The sequence below is a fragment of the Etheostoma cragini genome, chromosome 24, assembly GCF_013103735.1.
Source record: "Etheostoma cragini isolate CJK2018 chromosome 24, CSU_Ecrag_1.0, whole genome shotgun sequence".
In the NCBI taxonomy this organism is placed as follows: Eukaryota; Metazoa; Chordata; class Actinopteri; order Perciformes; family Percidae; genus Etheostoma; species Etheostoma cragini.
Genome location: NC_048430.1, coordinates 12,093,799 through 12,115,678, shown reverse-complemented (window position 1 = coordinate 12,115,678; position 21,880 = coordinate 12,093,799). Strand labels below are relative to the sequence as shown.

Sequence of the window (21,880 nt, the reverse complement as noted above, 5' to 3'; positions counted from 1 at the left end):
TAATAATAATTATTATTATTAGGGTTAACCCTAACACTTCTTGATTAGATTAGTCTGGAGCAGAAATCTAAATGACGATCAACATTTGATCAACTGCACAGCCCTAAAAGATAGTTAAAGGGCAGTTATGCGCAGATTATTACTGTGTACTGTACTATTACTCATACAGCAAGCCGGTGAAAAATCTCAAAATTGGTAATGCAGGAAATGCCTCATTCTGCTCTGATTGACTTTGTTGATATTAAGTTCCCGCATGAGTCAATGCTCATTTGTTGCTCCTGTCTGATAAGGCTTGCATTGTTTGACGTTTGTAGTGTGATACAGTAAAAACACTGGGCTCTGCCTTCTCTTTTCAACCAACCTTCAACTTTACCACTGCTCTAGTTTCTCAGTGGGCTAGAACAGCCTCGGCCTTTCCTGCCCCCGTGCACCAGAGGGACGGAGCTACGGTCAGCCAGAACAGACACACTGTGCCGAGGGTTTACGTTTTGGGATCATTGCTTTTTGCTGTTTCTTCTTTATGTGTTGTATAAAACAATAAGAGGAGCCCTGGTTCTGTGTTTCTTTTCACTTGATGGCTGTCTGAACAAGTCTCGCATAGCCAGACCTTCCTCTACAGCGCTGCGAAGGAGGGTCTGGCTAGTCTACACAGCATTCTGCGTTGGGAGAAAGACACACTCTGGTTTATCTGCATTTCTTCAAACCAACCACAATCGTCTTGGGGCACTAAACGCTAAATATTATGAGCTATTAGAATTACAGGAATTGTTGGGTTGTGTAAATGATAGTGTGGTCTAGAACTACTCTATATGTTATCTTGAGATAACTCCTATTATGATTTGATACTATAAAATTAAATTGAATTGAATTAAAAATATAGAATGTGGACATATGTGGCTCAAACCGCCTCCTGCGATCCAAGCTCAATGCGTTCTGAGAGATTTTTCACCCGCACTTGGAGCTGTCCACATGTGATCCGAGCCCTCGGGACCGATGTTACTGGCAAACAGGGTCTAAAGCTCCAGTCTCGTAGGACTGAGAATACGGCCGTTCTCTCTTACACAATATTTCACAATTTCAAGGCGGTTTCAAACCGACAGCAGCAGAGCTGGGGAAAAAGAAAATCCATGCAGAGCTTCCACAGTATGGAAGAGGAGTCAGGGGCCTTTGCATTATTGATGAGGCTTTATATAGGCAAACAAAACTAAACACAGAGACGCTCGCAGCTCTGCCTCGGAGGAGGAGGAGGATGGTGGGGGTGGGTGGGGGTGGGTGGGTTAGTGCGGGGGTGAGAGAGAGGAGCCATGCAATTCTTTTAACTTAGTTATTGTATTTGCACAGTGCTAAAGCATTGCACGGCAAGAGATGAAAAAGACAGTGACTCAAGGAAATCAGAAGACAAACGCTAATGGAAAACAACACCGCTAAGAGGCTTATGAAACATCTTACCTGGAAACAGAGAAATGAATAAATAAACAGTATAAAACAAAACGAGATGGCCAGAGAAGAGCTGATCAGATGACTAATGGGGGGGACTAACAGCTTAAATATTCATAAAATCACAAGGGGAAGAAAATAAATTGAAATAGCCTGGATGGAACAATGAAGTCTTGCAGGATGTGCATAACCGTGTGTGTGCGTGTGAAGTATTTAATGCATGACTGAGTAGGCATACAAGGACAGGAGATAGGAAAGGGGGTCACTCGTACAAGAACGTGTTTAAAAGTCAGCTCGTATGCTTTTCCGGAAGGTAGTGATGCAGTAAACCCCGCCAGCCTGCTTCTTGAAGGAGGCTAAAACAAACGCAGAGAAGTTCTGGCCGTCCAATGTAGAAGATGGAGAGAGATGGAGAGAGATGGACGTAGTGGGAGGGAACATGTTTCGGTTTGGCATCTGCGGGGTTGTGTTGCCGTCTTAACGGCCGCAAATGGAGACCTTTGGCAACGCTGACGCCAACTTTCCTCCGCCTGATTGGGTCATGACGTCTCCTTCTCTGAGACTAAGCTACTAGTGTTACCAGCAGCGGGCGGAGTACACACGCTCCTGCTTATGCCCAGTATGCGAGAATATTGATATCTTTGTTTGGGGCTAAAACACTTGTGCACTGATATCAATTTTGTCTTAAAACTCTGCTCAAAAACCCAAAATACGCAATGTAAATGTAGCCTTAGTCATGTATTTTTAATGTGACAGAAACAAATTGCCCACAGTTGTTGCAGGTTTGATTTATAAAGCGCTCTGTATGTACGGAAAGTCGTTCCAGTTGTTCACCATAGGTGTTGGTAGTAATAGAAAATCTTTTGCTTGTTCCATAACATCCATGTGCCAACTCCAACGCTGCATCTTTTAAGAACTGGCAGGGCTCTGCATCACACAATGCACATTTAATCGAAATCTCTAATTGAAAGGAGTCTGAATGTGATTATGTCATAAACAAGCAGCTGCAGTCTGATCAGAGCCAGAGACAAAGATGTAACACTGCATACAATGCTGATTTCTGCCTCGGCTTCCATTTTGATTTGTTGTTTTCAGAATACTATGGCCCTGAAACTTGAACCGTTGACATGTTTATGATCCAGCGGAAATTAGTAATAGGACCTTAAGCTAAAAGCTATTTATGTTGTTGACATCCAAATCAAAGTATCGTCTTGTTTTTCCCCGCAGTGAAGGACTTCAAAGAAAAGCATATGAAGCTTCTGCCATTATTTTCTTTGCAGGGTAATAAAACATGCCATATTTATGATGAAAGTAATTGTTCCCACTTAATGATCATTAATGGTTTGCCTTATACGGCTCTGCTCTCTCTGAACTAACGGAAGAAAGAAGGAAAACAAACCTAGGGAGAAGAGCTGTCCTTTCAACACATAGTTGTCAGCTTTACTTTGGCACAGGCTAAAGGTGGGGGCAAGGGGTGGAGTTAACAATGTAGAAGGCGGGTTGGTCACATCGAAAGAGCACACACATACTTTATAGACTAGTAGTGTAGAAGTCCAAATGTTGAGGTACTTGTACTTTACTTGAGTCTTTTCTTTTCATGCCACTTTCTACTTCTACTCCGCTACAATTTAGAGAGAAATATTCTCCTTTTTACTCCACTCCATTCATCTGACAGCTTTAGTTACTTTAGTTACTAGTTAGCTGAGTTAGTCGTTAATTGACAGATTAAGATTTTACACACAAAGCACATGTAGTTTATAAAATCTGATGTTTTATTATAAATTAAACTAGTCCAGCTGAGATGATCAGACCATTAAACACACAGCTTTACACTTTATGCTTTTAATACTTTAACTACATTTTTCTGATGATACTTACACACTTTTACTGAAATATCATTTTCAAGGCAGGACTTTTACTTGTAACAAAGGTACTTTTACTGAAGTAAAGGATCTGAATGCCTCTGCAGCCCTTAAAAAAAGATTAAATCCAGTGTGAAATGCAGAAAACGATGTGACGGCGCAGTAACTTAATTGCACGCTGTCATTATGGCAGTGGTCCATCATGGACTCCGTATTTGCCACCAAGCCTCCATTATTCACACCACAGTGCGAAGTGGAGGCAAACTGGAATTGATTCTGTCTGAGTACACAGACCCACAGCTTTCACACGGAAAAGGCCCGGAGCACTTAAACATATAAGTCTGGCCTTTTTTTTTTTTTTACCTGGACCCTACTTTCTTATTGCTATCCATCTCCCAAATCAATTCTGACCAAAAAATGTCATCAATTGCTTTATTATGGAGCTACTTGCATCTTGTTTTTCTGTTGGTAGCTTTCCCAAAAGAACTGGGCCAGATATCCTGAAAGGCCCCCCAAAACACCCGTGTTGCTCAGTTGGTATAGCCCATACATAGAGATTCACTCCTCGATGTAGCTGCCGCGGGTTCAACTCCAACCTGCGGCCCATTGCTGCATGATGTCTCCCCTCTCTCTCCCCTGTCATGTCTTCAGCTGTCGTGTCAAAATAAGGACTAAAATGACCAGAAATATTCTAAAAAACATGTTTTTTGACTCCCAGGATTACCTAAGTGAGACAAAAATATTCAACAAAGAGCCCAGTCAACTTAATAATAATAATAAAGTGACATTTATTAAATAGTGGGGCTAACAGAAAGGCAATGATGTGTGGTTGTTAGGATCAGTGATGTATGAGAGCGTGCAGTGAACAACGTGTGGTGCATGTTTTCCTTAGCTAACAACGGAAATAACTAAACAGAATGAAATCAGGATGCTGCACCCTGGGGGTGGGGTTAAAAGACCTGGGAGGACTGGTCAGGTGCTCCCAGTCTTCTCGTTCTCGCCTCAAACCTGCAAGTTCAGAAGACAGACCCCAGTATACATGCACAACAGAGGGCTCAGGGCCATCACAGTAATACAAATATCCATCTAATTTTCTACATCCTTATGTTCATATCAATTTCAATACTACAAGTCAGGGTTATCCTTAAAATCTCATCAGCTAGAGACTTTTAATTTGCTTTCTTTCCCCAATGTGTATTTGCCTTCCATATGGCTGTCAGATATCATATATTCCCTGATTACATTATTTTTTTTAATTGCCAATTTTACAATATTTTATTTGGACAAATGTCTTTTTCATCAGAGTGCCTTTTAAGTGCATTTATGCTTTGTTTGGTTTCACTGTGATCTAGGAACATCTGTGTGTTTCTTCTAGACATTGTTCAATCCACATTCATTTGTTCTGCTTAACCCTTGTGTTGTCTGAAATATGAATTTCTTTTAACCAAATGGCCCCAAAACTACATGGATGCATGGAGCTTCTCAGGTCAAATAAATCATTTCTTTCATAGAATTTTACATTTTGGGTGTTTTACTCAATTTTATAGCATTTTGAAAAAAAACAACATTAAATGATTTTAAAGCAATCTCCGGACTAAACTTCAACAATTCATAAATTCTGCTTTTTGTAACTCGTTATAAAGTCATTAAATAAGGAAAGCGTTGACAAAAACGTAAAAAAAAAAAAAAGAGCCGACAAGTTCATGGTCGACAAGAAGACAACTCAAGGGTTAAGAGCATCATTCAACCTCTTAAAACATGCAATCTTGCCATGCTTATTAACCCCTTCTATTACAAACCGCTGACCAGTTGCCCCTCAGTGTGTCTCAAACCAAAGCTTTCCAAGCCCCGGTCTGGAGCGCCAAGGAGAACAAATGGCTGCTCAGGGACGATCCATCATCTCCTACCCTTTTTATCTGCCTCTATTTCATCCACTAACTGACAGAAAATAATTTCTCTGTTTGCTTCTTATGTTCCTTTTCAACAAGCACGCCTTTCACATTATGGTGGAGGTAAGAGCAGTTCAATTGAAGTTGAAACACTATTAGTTTCCCCTCTTTTTTGGGTTCAGAGCTTGGTATGAATTCTCCACCTCAATCCCAGACCGCCATTTTGTTCTTTTCTTTTCTTTTATGGACAGCGTCTTCTTTACTCGGTTCATGCACATTTCTGTCTGCTGTTTTTTCTTTTCTTTCGGCCTGGGTTTATTGCATGGATGGGTGTCTTTTGTGTTCCCTGGTGAAGAATGTATTGTGCATGGTGGAAAGTGGCCAACATGGCTCCGAATGCAGCCCCCTTTTTCTTTTTTTAAATATGAATGTCCACCTGTGATGTTTGTGTAACATATTGGGTGTCTGATGTGACCCAGTTTTCCAGAATGGTATCGGCTAGACCTCTGGCTCCCAATGTCTCTCATGCAGAGAGACGGAGCGTTTGATACTGAAACGGCAGCATGCTCTTCCATCTTATATGCAGAGTGAGGAGGAGTGCGGATACATTTTGCATAAGTAGGAGAATTACCACTTACCTCGAACATTTTTCAAGTCAGAGAGTGTAAATTACTTAAGTAGAGAGGGAGCATAAGCCTTTTCAAATGTAGAAAAAGTAGAAGAGTAGAAGTATGGCTGCATCCAGTAAATTCTCATCAAAAACAGAGTAGCTCACTGAATAAAACCACACTAAGAGAGTTAGACCCTGGCTTATTGTCAGTCCAGCTTTCCGGGTTAGCTCTTTTTAAAGGTCATGTCTACAACTTTTTGTGTTTGATACAACCTCAAGTGTTATGGTCATATCATCAGCAACAAGATATGACCTTAAGATATGAGACTTGGAGGCTAAGCCCAGAATAGCTGCCCATTGTAACTCTATGTCTAAAAATCAAACCTGGCATTTAAATTCTGTTATGTTCAGAATCTGCATCAAAACCAAAGATGAGAACAAACCATGGCTAAAGGACCCGTTCTGATGTAATAGATGAATGTGTAACCTGATAAGGCCATGGGAGATGGTTGAGGGTCTGGAAGAATGGCGAGAAGCAGCAGATTCTGTTTTCCTGTTTCCTGTGATCTGCTGACTAAGTGTAATGCGCCCCCGTTTGAGGCCACAGTGCCCTGTGATCGGACAAGGGATCCGGTGATTCCCGAGGGAGGCCAGTCCTGGTTGGGCTGGGCCGGGCCGCCTCGTCAGGCTAAAACCCGGACGACTAGACAAAGGTGTCAAAGTGTTGATGACTTGCATGCTAACATAAATAGGGTTGGGTATCATTCTAAGAACGTGACTTTGATACTGGTTCCCAATTTTACAAAACAATCCGAAATAACAGCATTACGGGCATTTTCATTTGTTTCACCTCCTACTATGTGAGGCATTTTTTAGATACTCAAAACTTTAGAGGCAGTTATGGAATTCGGTACCCGTCCTTAAACATGAATCACTGCTGGTATTGAGAATCAAAATCACGGGTCAAAGTCTGTCACCTCTGTTGCCCGGTAGAGTACAGGTGGATAAATTTGTCTAACACCTGTAGACAACATGACAACCCGCATTGGACCGTTGAACAAAACTGGTATGGCAAGCCAGACAGAGGCCTTTGTGACAATCTTCAAGCACATCATGTCCAAAGTCAGCGCCACATATTTTACCAAGCACAATAGATGCACAGGAATTTGTGCAGACATACCGATCGCTTGAGACGGAACAGGAAAAAGATAAGAACGGTGCAGCCATCCCGGATTTCTTAACCACATCGTCACCAGATTTAGAATGACGTTAATCACGTCTTTGTACATTCTAAGGCTGGGATTTGTCTCTATGACACATGCAACTTACTAAGAACCCGAATCCTAAAATGGTCCTTTATCATGAACCGAAGCATAATCGCTTGTCCCGCCAATAGATGAACAATAGATGCGCTGGAATGTTTCTTCTGTTTCATTTCTGCAGACTGATCTATGACTTGCATTACTAAACAACTCTATGAATGATCTTTTTTTTCTCATTCAAATCATGATCAGCATCGAAAAAGCTTTAATTACCAAGCACAACAAATATAGAGTAATTTGTATGGAGATGCAGACAAATTAATAAATTGCTTCACAACACTGAGCGTGCTTGCATTGGCGGGGAAGACAGAGTCCTTGGATAATACCCTAATTTATCCACAGCATGATCACAATAATAATCGCTTCAGACTGCAAGCAGTAAATGTTCTAAATTTAGGTTTGGTCACGTTTCGGCACATGGAACAGTAATGGCACGAAGGGGAGTCCTTCAATAACAAGTGTTGGCCTATTTTCACTGACAGGTATCCCCATTCACAGCAGGTAAACCATTCTGGTTCTTCTTCCCCTCACACTTTCCTGTCACATTTAATTGCTTTTGGGACACAAACCTTCTCTTTATATCTGTTGTCGGGTCACTGTTTCTCTGTGTTGTGCGCTCGTTTGCTTTTCTTGCTCGTAGTGTTGGTAATCAGGTGATTTAAGCACATTTGTCTGTCACACTTAAAGCCCATTGTGGACTAAAAAAAGTGTTGGATAAAGGCCTAAAATGAGCAAATTGTCATCTCAACTTCCCTGGATTTCATTATTTCTTATATTGGGGGCTTGAAAATGGGTCAGGTAAAAAACATAAAACGCAATCAGGAAGGGAGAGACACCAAGAAAAAAAGCTAGAAAGTAAGTAAAGATACTTTCACTTTTAAAGCACCAATCTTTTATTGAACAAATGCCTTCAATTCAGAAGTTTGTGTTGTGGAAAATAACAGTATAATAAGTTTTTTTAATCAGGAATCAGTCTTTAAATATTCTTTTTTCTCCAACATGTGCTTTACGTCTTCCTCCTTTTGGAAACCGTCTCCTGAATCAGTCTCCTTCCTTCCACCTGCCAGTGGGCTGGGCCGAATCAGCATCACACAAATATGTCATGTGTCTCATGTCCTATCAGTTCCGACCCTCCTCAGAATCTAAAAAGACTTTAAAATGATAGCATAACAGTACATTGTCATATATTCAACACAGTGTTGAAACTAGATGTAAAACATTTCTGTGGAACTATAGATTCATTATTTGAGATTGTACAATGTGTTCTTGAAGATGTTTTTACCAAGGTGCCAATTTGGGGCCACTTGAGCCGCTCAAGTAATCCAACCTCAGCACCGTCGTGGGTAATTTTCGCCGTCATTTGGCTGGCGTTCAGTGTGAAAGCAGTGCGTAGAGACAGCAGGTCTGCCTCGCAGCTCTCTGCGAAAGGGAAAAGGCTTTAAGTAAACACAGCAGTTCCCACTCCAATCCTCTATTCCCCCTCGCACTGCCAGGCAGCCACTGAAGGCACAGACACCCTGCTTCATGTTTCTACCACAAAAAAAGTGTTTTTCCTTCATTCTTACAAAGCTTCTTGGTAATCTGCCGCTGCTGCTAGACTGATGTGTACTAGTACAACCTCCACTAAATAACAGATTAGACTGGGTGAAACTTCCTAATCGCTGGGGAGCAGTTTTGTCATTTAAGGAGCGAATGATACTATATAAATGAGGCGTTAGATATTAACGAGTCTACAGCCATGCTTGCGTCTCTCGAATATAACTAGTATTATGCAAATGAGTTGCAATAGAGTGCATGATTCTTTAACAGCAGTCCACTAAACTTCAGCTTCATTTGTCTGTGCCTAGTCTCGCTGGCCAGCTCTATCTCCACAGCACTGTGCAGGAGGGACCGGCCCCTCCATACATACACCAGAAAAACACGGCGTGGGTGGTTTGCATTTCTTTAAACCAATCTGAACAATCATGGGCAGCGCTAATTTCTGGGCGCAGTGACGGTGGCTCTGCTAAATAGTCTCAGGACAGAACTTGTTCTGGTGGAACGTCTGCACCTTGCATTAGAAAACGTGCTGACAATATTAAAGGAAGTTAACTGTCGACACAATAAAGTAACGTGAGCTATTTAAAGTACATGGATAGGTGGTTTAACCTCATTGGCTCTTACCAGTGTATCGCCCGTGTGTACTTTATCCACAGCAATCCCACCAATCTGTCCCATTAAGAGACAAAATGCCCTAAAAAAATACTCTTTACAATGTTTCCCTGAAATAGCCGAGCCGGCCTGCCTTGTTGCATCATCCAAGTTTTCTTCAAAACTTGCCAGAAACCATTATTTACTTGCAAGTCTGGCCTTTAATGATTTTGTTTTCATAACCTATGACTCCTATCTAGAAATACATCCCAAATAAAGTTCATTTTGTTTTATATTCCCCATGTTTTTACTTTAAATCCTTTTATTTTCCTGGACAGCATGTCTCACGGTGTTCCAGCAGCCATGACTAAGAATTATTAAACTGGAGAATTTGACACTGACAATAATTAAAGTGTAAAATGGCACAATGTCCCTGCATTTGAGACACTTTTCTCTTTTCAGTCAAACAGTAGCACCTTCTTTGTGTGCGAACTACAAACCACAGAGTTCATTGCCAGGTCTACAATTTCAAATGGATAAAAATCCCATGAAATGATGCGCAGTTTGCTTCTGCCACAATATGTGGTGGTGATGGCGCAGTGGATGTGACACATGCCTTTGGTGTGGGAGATCTGCGTTCGATTCCTTCTGACCGATGTGTCCCAGAGCAAGACATTTATCCCCTAGTTGCTCCAGAGGCGTCCACATAGCAAAATTGTAAGTTTTGGATAAAAGCGTGGTGTAAAACATGTCGGTTCTGTAGAAGTCTAAAAGAAAGTGACCTACTTCTCACTTGATGTGTTACCTTAGTAAACATTTTGAAAATGAGTTCATGGTCTCAATTGCTAGTTTGAAGTCTTCTGCAATACAGAATGATGTAATGTAATGTAATAATCTTGTCAGGACAGGCGGTTTAAACATACTTGGATATCACCTGTGTCTGTTGGCTGTTAGAACCTGCACAGTAAATTAAGCAGAGTGAGCCTGTGTGTACTGAAATGTACCTTTGTTTAATTCCTCTCACAACCAGAGATGATGTATCAAATCTGGTCTGTGGCTCGTATCGGTAGTGAACTTTCTAAACCCAAAAGGGGGCAGTTTTGGGGAGAACAGACAGCGATTGACAAGTTCTTTTGATATATTATCACAGTGTTTGAGTGGATCCTGTGGGCCTCAGGGTCTTGAAACTTGCTTTGGCTTATCGAGCGCCTTGTAAGCCTTCAGTTCAAGTAAAAACATGAACATCGTTGGTTTTGCAGGGGGAATTCTTTGTTCTTGTTACTGACAGCAGCGATGCAGAGGCATGGAAGTGAAGTCGAGATTTTACAGTAGCATATCTGGTTTCATCGAAGGCCATCAGTCACGTGCAAGTCTTTCTCCTCTACCTTTTATCCTTTGGAAATGTGACTCCCTCACTGCATGCTTCTTTTTAACCTTCCTCTCTCTCTCTGTCCTTGCTCGCCCTCTGTCCCTCTCTGGTAAAGTCACATGTGAAAGTGATCAGCTTAATCCCGATCACCAGCTGTGTTTAACCTACTTTAGATTTGGAACACTTGGCTTCCTTGCTCTCACTTTTGTTTATGCAGGATTAGCATGAACACACAGCGCACGCATGAGGTTTGACCTGCCAGGTTACCTGGCAAATGTTCTCATTTAACCATATATTTGCTTCATATCAATCTGATCTCTATATTCCTTGCTTTATGGTAGTCATAGTGTTCAAATCTTTTCCCCCCACCCGCTTTTCCTCAGTGACTCATTGGATTCAAACTGGCAACCCTCCATTTATAATCCCGTTTCTGTAAACTCAAGCAAATGCAGCCCTGAGGGGGTTTAAATGAATTTAAAGAGAATTAATCCAAAACGCTGCTTGGTATGCCGTGTCTGCGCTGCCAACAAAACTTCACAGTAATAATAATGCTGAACTTAAACATGCAGCACTTCCTATAAACAGACTTTCCATTTGGTTTTAATAATCAAATTACGCAAACAGATCCATAAGATAAATAAAGCAATAAGGCACCACAACGTAAAAAGCGGCTAAAAAGCTGCATGTTAGCAGAAAAACTCTAGAACAGCATTGTCACATAAAAGCATATCTACAAATGTAAGTTGTGCAATGTGATTTAAGATGTGAAGATGATGCCGATGCTGCTGGCCTAAGCTCCTCAGGCACGTTGTTGCTGAGCCAAAAGCCCGGTCACCTTCAATGTAAGCCAAAGCTATTTTAATGAATCGAGAATAACACATTCCTCTTGTCTTCCCCCCCCCCCCCCCCCCCCCCCCCCCCCCCCCCCCCCCCCCCCCCCCCCCCCCCCCCCCCCCCCCCCCCCCCCCCCCCCCCCCTGCCCTCTCTCTACAGGATCCCGGGCCCTCACCCCCGTCCCCCATTTTGGGACACAAACCGCTGCAGCTGATCGAGGTGAAAGCCAGGGGGCGCTTTGGGTGTGTGTGGAAGGCCCAGCTGCTGAACGACTTTGTGGCCGTTAAGATCTTCCCCATTCAGGTATCTGTTGCCGTGTGTAGATGACAAAGACATAGCAAAAGCCAGGAGATTTTTATGAAGAATGTTAAAATCAATTGGACATCACAATGTCAAAGATAAAGAATATTGATGTCAAACGTCCCATCATAACAAAAGTTAAATCAGGAAACTTTACAGATAGAGTAGGTCTAGACCACACTCTATAATGCACAGAGACCCAACTGTTTCCCACGAGAGCAAGCATTTGTTGTAACAGTGGCAAGGAACAGGCAGAAACCTCGGGCTGACTCAAGAAATGGACTGGGACTTGTGTCCGACTTTTGTGCTATTTCTGGGCATGTGTCTCGACTTGGATTCGCAAACTGATGACTTGGACTAGGACTCGAGGATTTATGAAATCTGACTCGAAAGCTGGAAGAAGGTTCGGACTACTTTTTGTGCGTAATAGGCAGTGATGGAGTACTCGAGTCCTGGACTCTGACTCAAGGCCGACTCGAGTCGCTAGTCTCCGGACTCGTGACTTGACTCGGACTCTTCGTTGGTGACTCTGACTTGACTCAGACTTGACCATTGGGGACTCGACTACAACACTGGATACAGATATAGAGAAATAGGATTCATTATAACGATGGCAACAAAGATAATGGAACTGTGACCAGAGCTAATATTAGTAGCGCCGCAGGGTTAATGGTCCTCCCCCCCGACAGCGTGGCCAAGACGTGCCGGTGGTGTGACAGGGATCCCACCTCAACAGGTGGGCACCGGCCCTTGCGGTCAATGCACCACGGGGCGACCCTAGACTCCTTGGTCTGTGTTTCGAGACGGATCAGGTGGGTTGCCGACATCAGCGCAGACTCCTGACGCCTTTTAAGCGAGCCAATCCCCACCCTTGTGACGCAGTTGGGGTGCAATAAGGACAGTCAGTCCCGGTTGCCCGGGAACAAGGGGCCCCGTCCCTCCCCGCGGGGAGAGAGGGTTGTTGATGTAAAAGTTGCATCAAATCCGCCTTGGTTGTTCACACTGCGGCCGCATTGAAAAAATCCAACCTGGGTCTGATTCCTGACCACATGTGGAAGTGGCCTGAATCTGATTTGAGTGTTCACACTACTTCTGAAGAAGGCTGACCTGGTCACCTAAAAAAAGGATTTGGTCCACTTCTACCTGCAGTCTGAACGTAGCAATAAGGTCACCCGGGAATAAGCTTTCTATCTTAGAACTTAGACACTACTTATCACCCCCTTCTACAAGCTATATTTGATTTGGTTGTTAATTAGGTTGCTGAACGACAGAATAACATCTGTCTCCCTGCCTCTCGTTTAGGACAAGCTGTCTTGGCAGAACGAGTACGAGATCTTCACCGTGAGCGGCATGAAGCACGACAACATCCTCCACTTTATCGGCGCGGAGAAGAGGAACAACAACCTGGACCTGGAGCTGTGGCTCATCACCGCCTACCACGACAAGGTACGCTGTCTGCCATGAAGCTATACTGCCCGCAAACCACTAAAAATATTCCCTTACTTAATGAGTAATTTGTTTTCATATAAGAAAAAAAACACATACTTGAAAAGTCTACTGTGTTAAGGGGATTTATGAACACAACAGGAGTTCACACAAATGGGCCGTTTCATTGACCCCCCCCCCCCCCCCCCCCCCCCCCCCCCCCCCCGCCGCACAAGCTTGGTTTAAACCTGACAAGCTAAGCTAAGCTAGATTTAACTCAACACTTCCTGCAACTGACACTAGAGACATTGGATGGGGAACGTGTTGCCATAGCAGCAATGCAGAGGGTTGAAAGGATGAATGGGAAGCTGTTTGCATCCTTGCATTTCAAATAATTCAATGTGGTGTGTTACTGCATCTAAGACTAAAACGAATAAAATAAGTACTCCATTCAGACACATAAACACAGACCCGCCTTGCCTCACAAATATGCCACCGGAGGAACTTGATTACTGACAAGCTGTGAATGCGTGTTTTTCACTTTACTACAGCGCATGTAAACAAATTAGGTGATTTCCTGCCTGATTTCTTCCACTAACCAGGTTTGTTTGTGTCCATGTAAACACAGTAATCCAGTAATGTCAGTGGATTGTCTCATGCTTATTGTACACAGTTCTAAAAGCCCCCCAGGACAGACATCTCATAGTAAGTTGTTAACACTGGAAAAAGGGGAGAACAGGCATAAAACCTCCACATTGTATTGATTCTGTTTGGTGCCTTAGGAGCGAATCCATAATTACAATATTCTTCATGCCGTGTTTATCTTCTTTTATAAGCCTGGTTTATCCAGAGAAGGTGGACTTGCTTTGTTAGCCCCCGTTGTGCTTCACTCAACCTCTCAAGCACAGTCTTTGCATTTGGGGGCTTTAAGTGCCTCTGTGTTTTGAGGGGGTTATTACCGATGAAGTATGAAGCAAATCTTGTACGCCTCGCTTGCTTGAGTTTTCCCAGCCAGGCCACGAATTTAAATCACAGTGCTTAAAAAGGCCTTCCCTGCATAAAATATAGGTTGAAAAATGAAAGGTTGCTGGTGTGGCGGTGAGGCTTTTTACCCAACAATACAACTCTTAAGTGAGCCACTTAAGCCTGCCTCAGCTCTACAAGTGACACTCTAACTTTTTACGAAGGAGTTTAGGAAAGGACATAGTCCCAGCAGGATATCAGCAACACTTGTGCTTTTGTGCCTTGTCAAGTATGCTCTGTAATTATTTTGAAGGCTGAAGTCTTCGGAGGATACATAACTTAAATTTTAACCTACAAAAAGCTTATTCCTGGCAAGGAAGGATAAGCTTTTTGTAGGTTAAAATGTTTTTTTTTTTAAAGCAGGTGTGTCAAAATGTTGGCCACGTCAGTTTACACTGAAGCTTAGCTTGTGTAACACAGCTGGAACAGTGATTGCACAGTTCAGTCTCCTTGACGGCTGATTTATAGTGTTTGGAGCAATTAAGCAGCTCTATGTGTTGAGGTTTGCAGTATGCGTAGCATGCAGTGGCTTGCTTTTATAGGACGCAGGCCCATTCCAGAACTCTGCACTCCAAATCTTTTCCTATCTTGGACAATGTGTCATTAATAATAGCTTCCCAATGGGTGTCTTTCAAAGGGACGTTGTCTGATGAGTAACTTTGTTTTTAACAATAAACCCTTATATTGTGTTAGGGTCAAATTGAGCCTATTTCCACGACGTTCCACTTCTGGGATTGCTCCGGTGCCGCCGGGAATTCCACCGTATGTCCTTCTTTTCGTCAGGATGTCCGTCCCCTTCCACTTTTTTTGTGTTGGCGTCCTAAACTTTGGTGGGTTTACGAGGACTGTGGTTAACTGCTCCTCAGATTCACTGCACCGGGTGGGAAGGTCTGGCAATGCGAGACTAGGTCAAATTTGACCCATTTTCATTTTCAGATATGTATAAAGTACTACGGTATTTACTTTTTTTGGAGATCTCATGATATCCCCAGAAACCGCTGTTTTAACGAAACAAAGGTATCCCAATTTAAGTAAATACTTTAAAAACTCACACACACACTGAAGTGATCAGATAGAATTTTTAGTTCTCCATCTGTTGGGGCTGCCTTCCCTCTAGTGGTCACTCCTGCAACTACACCTGTCTTTGGCCTCGCCACAAGTGACCTTGTATCATATTGACATACATTATGTAAGCACAAAGATGCATAAAAGGATAAGGAATGAAAACAGATCCAGCTTGAATACTAGTGTTGATATCTAATCTAATCTTCGGAGCCTAAATCTCAGTTCCATTTCTAATTTCACCATCTATCTAAAGATGATTGGCTTCCTATCCATTCATACAAATACAGTTTTCTTTCTGGCAGCTGTCTGCCGATGACAGATGCGTCTCTGCAAAGCAAAATAGCATGAAAAAGCCAAGCGGAAATGTAAGTCTTTGCTGATGAAGAGCCTGCGTGCTAAGCACACCTCCCCTTGATAAATCGAGAACAAGGATCACACAACACAACAACCAGGAGACAAATGAACAGCATTAATCAGAGCTTTATTATCCGCCAAGAATGTGCAGAGACGTTGGCTCCGTGACAAAGGCTGCCAAAGTTACTTCACTGTGGTTCTAATAGGACACTTAGTAGGCTGTGGATTTTATTCATCACCCTCTATTCAAATATGAATCTCCCAGAAATCCTTTCCCATTGTGCTAACCATCCCGCCATTTAAATATTGAATCCTACCATCAAACAGCTTTGACATCTGTTCCTGAAAAAGCTGTCATTTTTAGCTGATTTCATGTCAGGAGGAAATACTTTTATTGCAAAGTCCCTCGTGAAATACAATACTACCCACAGCTTTAGTGACTCCATCCATTAGGGATTATTGCTGTTACCATGGAAACATTGCCCGCTTCAGCCATCACTATACTATCATGTAGCTTTACCTCATATTCTTGCGGTTCCTTTGGTGTTATTGTCAAATCCCCTTTCCCAACATCGCCCTCACTTCCAGATGAACACGTCTTTATCTCTCCCTGCCTCCCCCCTCCCCCCCCCCAGGGCTCGATGACAGACTACCTGAAGGCCAACGTGGTGTCGTGGAACGAGCTCTGCCACATCAGTCAGACAGCGGCACGTGGCCTGGCCTACCTCCACGAGGATATCCCGGGACACAAGGACGGACACAAGCCCTCCATCGCCCACAGGTACGCAGTCAAAATATCTAGAACAGGGGCGGCCTCTAGCCCCCCCAGTAAGAGCACCCGCCCCATGTAGGCTCAGTTTTGCAGCGTCCTGGGTTCGGATCCGACCTGAGGTCCTTTGACTGAATGAGGTCATCCCCCATTTTTCTCTCTCTCTCTCTTTCTCTCTCTCTCTCTCTCTCTCTCTCTCTCTCTCTCTCTCTCTCTCTCTCTCTCTCTCTCTCTCTCTCTCTCTCTCTCTTTCATGCCTATCAACTGTAATAAAGGGGAAAAAGCCCCCAAAAATAATCTTTAAAAGTTAAAAAAAATAGCTATAATAGCTTTTATCCAAACATTTGATTGGCTCTAGGAGCTCCTTTCATTCCCCCTGCTCTGGCGTTTCTCCCTCTCATTCCTCCTACTCGGGCGTTTCCCCCTCTCATTCCCCCTGCTCTGGCGTTTCCGAGCCCCTAAACTGGAGACATTAGGAAACACTTCTGACCAAGATGTTGATGAGCTAGGCCTTTTGGCCGTGTTACCAAAACGTAGCAAAGTAACTGTATCCTTACACTGAAGGCATTTTTCCTTGTTTTCTTTATTCTCTCTTAGGGACATTAAGAGTAAGAATGTGCTGTTGAAGAGTAACCTGACAGCCTGCATAGCGGACTTTGGCCTTGCCCTCCAGTTCGAAGCAGGGAAATCAGCAGGAGACACACATGGACAGGTACGGTCTACAGGAAAAAGTTACTTTGTTTCTTGTCTTTTTTTGTCTTTTTTGTTGGAAACTGGCTGCTCGAGCCGAGGGGAATGTCACTGAGTCACCATTATCAATATTGAATGGTGAAAATACCTGGCAGCGCCTAAGGGTGGCAGTGTGGGCCACAAAACTAGTAATGGGGACTTGTTTGATTCTTGCACTGGCCTCCAAGCTCTGTAAAATATTGGTAAAACATTTTAAACATCTGTAGGTGATTGCTGGTTTAGGTTTGGATGTTGGACAAAAATATCAGGATGATGTGGTTAACCTCCCAGTTCTGTGTCTTTGCTGTCTTTGCTTGGTTCTCCGTTCCATGTTCATACCCCGATGCTGACCCGTGACCTTTTTACACCGTTTCCCTTTGCACCTGCAGGTGGGGACACGGCGTTACATGGCTCCTGAAGTCCTTGAGGGCGCCATCAACTTCCAGCGCGACGCCTTCCTGCGCATCGACATGTACGCCTTCGGCCTCGTCCTCTGGGAGCTCGCGGCGCGATGCACCGCCGCCGACGGTAAGATTGACGCGTCAGCAGAAAAAAAAATACCCATACCCAGTTAGTTGTGTCCAGTGCGGGGATATTTGTGCACGACCATCGGTGGAATGTAACTACGTATATTTACGCCCCTTTTCTACTCCGCCACCTTTCAGAGAGAAATATTGTACTTTTTACCGCTTTCTTTCTTTCAAATGTATTTAGAACATGTAAATGAACAAAACAGAACATCAGCTCATAGCATAACACACCAGTAGAGACATAATAACAATCACTTTTGACATGTTCAAGAAGTGGGATAAAGTATACACTTATTTATTCACACCCCTTCTCCATTAAAACCTTTTTCATTTACATCATCCGTCATAATTTCTTTTTTTCTCTCTTTTTTTGTTTTAATAATTTGTTTTACTTATATTAATTTTAATTTAATTTTAATTAGTATACATATCAATTGTACAGTATATTTACATTTTTTGCATATTTGTTCTCCTTTTCATTCATCTGACAGCTTTAGTTACTTTACACATTAAGATGTATGCACACAAAACACATGTAATTTATAAAATGTGATGTCTTATTATAAAGTAACCTAGCAACAATATAACGGCTTACAAGTCCAGCTGAGATGATGAGACCATTAAACACACAGCTGGTTGGATCCTTTACTCTTTCTACAATGGGAGGAGACTTTTTTTACTTTTAATACTTTTACCAAATTTTCCTGATAAAACCTACAGACATTTACTTAAGTAACATTTGCAATGCAGGACTTACTACTTACTCGGTACTTGTATTTTTCAACAGTGTGGAATTAATACTTTTACTTAACCCTCCTGTTCATATTGGACCCATTTTCAAAAAAAAATTTTTTTTTAACCAAATTGTCAAAAAAAACATATGAATCAGTTTGTTAGATTTTGACATAACAGTATTTGTCACACACACGTTTTAATGAAATATTTTGTCCACTGAGGTTTTTATTGTGTATTATATATTTAATTGTAGATTGTGTCATTCCATGCTTAACCCTTAAACATGCTGAGTCACCTTCTGTCTCAGTGATCTTCCATGTCAGAAGCTGAGTCATGTTTAAAGATGGTGAACATGAAACATGAGGTGGTCAGACATAACATGATGAAGTAGCTCAACAGCCTTTATGTGTTAGCCTTTATGTCTTATGAGATCTTGTGTAAATATACAAAACTTAATTTTGTTTTCCTTTTGGCCATTTTTTGTGTTTTTGTTGTTGTTGTGTGTTAACAGGCCCAGTGGATGAGTACATGCTCCCGTTCGAGGAGGAGGTGGGTCAGCATCCGTCTCTGGAGGACATGCAGGACGTGGTTGTTCATAAGAAGCTGCGACCCATCCTGCGGGACTGCTGGCAGAAACACGCGGTGAGCAATGACCAGACTCTTTTGTTCAGTTACATAATAACTTGTTGTTTCTTTTATCCACCTGGACCCTATTTTCCTGTGTTTTTGTGTGTCAATTAAACGGCACCAATAAAATCAATAAAAAGCACCCTGAACTGATGGTTTTGGTTTGTCTCTCTCTTGCTTTCTCTCTCCCTCTCTTTTTGTGTCTCTCTCCCTCCTCTCTCTCTTTGTCTTTCTCACGCTCCATTTCTCTCCTTGTCTCGCTCCCTCTCCATTTCTTTCCTCTCTCTCTGTCTCTTTCATTCTCTCTGTCTCTCTTTCTCTCTTTTCTCTCTCTTCTCTCTCTTTGTCTCTCTCCCTCTCCATTTCTCTCTTCTCTTTCGTTCCTTCTCTGTCTCTCTCTCTTTCTTCTCTTTCTCCGTTTCTCCCCTCTCTCTCTCTTTCTTATCTCTCTGTTCCTCTCTCTCCCCCTCTGGCTCTGTCTCTCTCTTTCTTTCTTCTCTCTGTCTGTCTCTCGCCCTCTCTCTCTGTTTCTCTCCCTCTTTCTCTCTCTGTGTCTCTCCCTCTCTCCTCCTCTCTATGTCTGTCTCTCCTCCTCTCTGTCTGTTTCTCTCCCTCTCTCTGTCTGTCTCTCAGGGTCTGGCCATGCTCTGTGAAACCATCGAGGACTGCTGGGACCACGAGGCCGAGGCTCGCCTGTCCGCCGGCTGCGTCGAGGAGCGCATCAGCCAAATGCAGCGCCAAGCCCCCATCATCGGCCCCGAGGAGATCGTCACTGTCGTCACCATGGTGACCAACGTGGACCTCCCGCCCAAGGAGTCCAGCTTATGATGGGCCGGTCGTCCGACGCCGGTTTGAGCCAGCAGAAACACGGATCGACACGAGGGGGGGTGAACAGCCGACCCTGGTTGGTTGGCGGCGTGTTTTCTTTTTGTTTGTTCCTTTACGTTTTTATCGTCTTTTAAGTGCGGGCCGCTACTCGCGTTCAGGAAACACCCTGCGCCCACCTCACCACATCAGTTGATCCCCACCTCATCGTGAAAATGTGTCCCCGAGGATTTTATCATTTTAAACTCGAAAACTCTCTCATAATACCGATCAAACCGATTCAGGATATTAACAACGACAGACGACGACGCCCAGGGACGGTGCTGACATTCTGGGACGGCGACACCCAACAAACACTTTTATCATGTATTGTTTTTATATACACACACACACACACACACACACACACACACACACACACATACACATACATACATATAGGACGGCGACTTGTTCTGCTCGGTCTTCTACAGAGAGAAAAGATCGGGCAGAGAAAATTTCACAGGACTCTCAGTGCATTTTAGTGTAAAAAAAAAAAAAAAATAGAAAGGAAAAAAAAAAAAAGACGAGCACCTGGCTCGCGATACATTTGCTGTTTTTCTCGTGTGCGTTTTTTCCCAAGAAACGACTATCGTTCTGCCAATAAGCAACAGCTTCTGAATGTTTATAGTGTAATGCTGCTGTACATAGTGTATTATGGACCCAGACAACTTGGTAATCAAGCTTATTTTAAGGGCGGGGGGTGGGGGGGGGGGGGGGGGGTCCATTTTCAAGCATTACGACGATGAAAACCATAAACCTCCTTCAACCAGGTATACCTCAGTTCAGATGGACACAGTTTAAATTAGTTCCCTCTCCTGTTCACACTCATAGCTCACAATCTCCATGGTTCTCCATGACATCCCTAAACAGTCTACTGTCAGCCGTGACACTCATGGGTAATGTAGTCCACAAGCCTGGACACACACCAAAAAACCCACGCGTCCCCTTTCTCAGTCTCACGTTTAGTTTTTTTTGACTGGTTAAAAACGTTCTCCTTTTAGGTAGTTCTTTTGGTTTTCTCTCTGTTTTCTTCTGATAATTAGGCGGGATGAAGATGTTTAAAGTGAAATATTTTCTGTATTTTTTATTTTTATTGGGTTTGCCGTGTCAACTGTCAACAGAGTAATAATATCTTTTGCTGGCGGGCCTAATCTTTGGCCATGAGATCTGGATCTACAGTATTTCCATCTCTGGATCAGCGCTGGGTACCAACCAATGCTACCTGTTGATATTTGACATCCGAAGGTTATTAACACGCTTCACGGTTGTCGGACACTTTGAGCATATTCTTCTTGTTCCTTTTCATTTTGTGAGATCATCACGCGTGGTCTGATTCGATCTATAGGAAACAGCAGAGTATTAATAACAGATCATCCGATCATTTATTTAAGGAGGTTCAGGGGTACCCAGCCCTGACTGGGAACTATACCTGGATGTAGCTGAGCCACCTTGCTTCTGATTGGATTGCATACACATCTTTTTATTTTTATTTTATTACTATCAAGAGTTTCTGCTCTCTGTTGATACACCTCAGGAATCTTTGCTACGCCCCACCTCCTCACCTCATCTTCCTCCTCTTATCCTCCCCCCTCTCAGACTGGAGTACCTCCTTCTCTCGCTTGCTCTCTCTCTCTCTTTCTCGCCTCATCTCTACTTGTAACGGCTTAACCGTGCTGTCATGCTCAGTGTGTCTCCCGCTGTCTTAAGGACCAGATGAAATCTGAACAGCGGTTGGGCATCATTTAGATTTTTAAATTCTGATTGTTCTGATTCGGGTTCTTGTTGATTCCGATTCTTTGAGGGATGAAGTTGGTACGGGCCACGTGCTTATTTTACAGATAAGAGGAACATTTTTATTTAGATTCAGGCTACGTTTACGCCGCTAACTTTTGGTTTAAAAGAGAATCTCTTCTGCTACGTTTCATCCTCTCATTCCCCCTGCTCTGAGGTTTCCCCCTCTCATTCCCCCTGCTCTGTTGTTTCCCCCTCTCATTCCCCCTGCT

The 21,880-nt window shown here is 43.0% G+C and overlaps 1 protein-coding gene across 2 annotated transcripts in view; it reads left to right on the top strand.

Moving 5' to 3' along the window:
- The window catches only part of acvr2ab (activin A receptor type 2Ab), a 48,715-nt gene extending 28,330 nt beyond the window's left edge, over positions 1-20,385 (top strand). Inside the window, exons 5-12 of one of the 2 annotated variants that reach the window (XM_034864886.1) lie at positions 5,288-5,311; positions 11,613-11,756; positions 13,056-13,199; positions 16,256-16,401; positions 16,987-17,101; positions 17,508-17,646; positions 18,895-19,025; positions 19,644-20,385. In XM_034864886.1, the coding sequence (XP_034720777.1) occupies positions 5,288-5,311; positions 11,613-11,756; positions 13,056-13,199; positions 16,256-16,401; positions 16,987-17,101; positions 17,508-17,646; positions 18,895-19,025; positions 19,644-19,838 (1,038 nt within the window). In that variant the 3' untranslated portion in view covers positions 19,839-20,385. The remainder of the gene's footprint in view (positions 1-5,287; positions 5,312-11,612; positions 11,757-13,055; positions 13,200-16,255; positions 16,402-16,986; positions 17,102-17,507; positions 17,647-18,894; positions 19,026-19,643) is intronic. The other variant, XM_034864887.1, reaches the window with a different exon arrangement.
- The last annotated feature ends 1,495 nt before the right edge of the window (positions 20,386-21,880 follow it).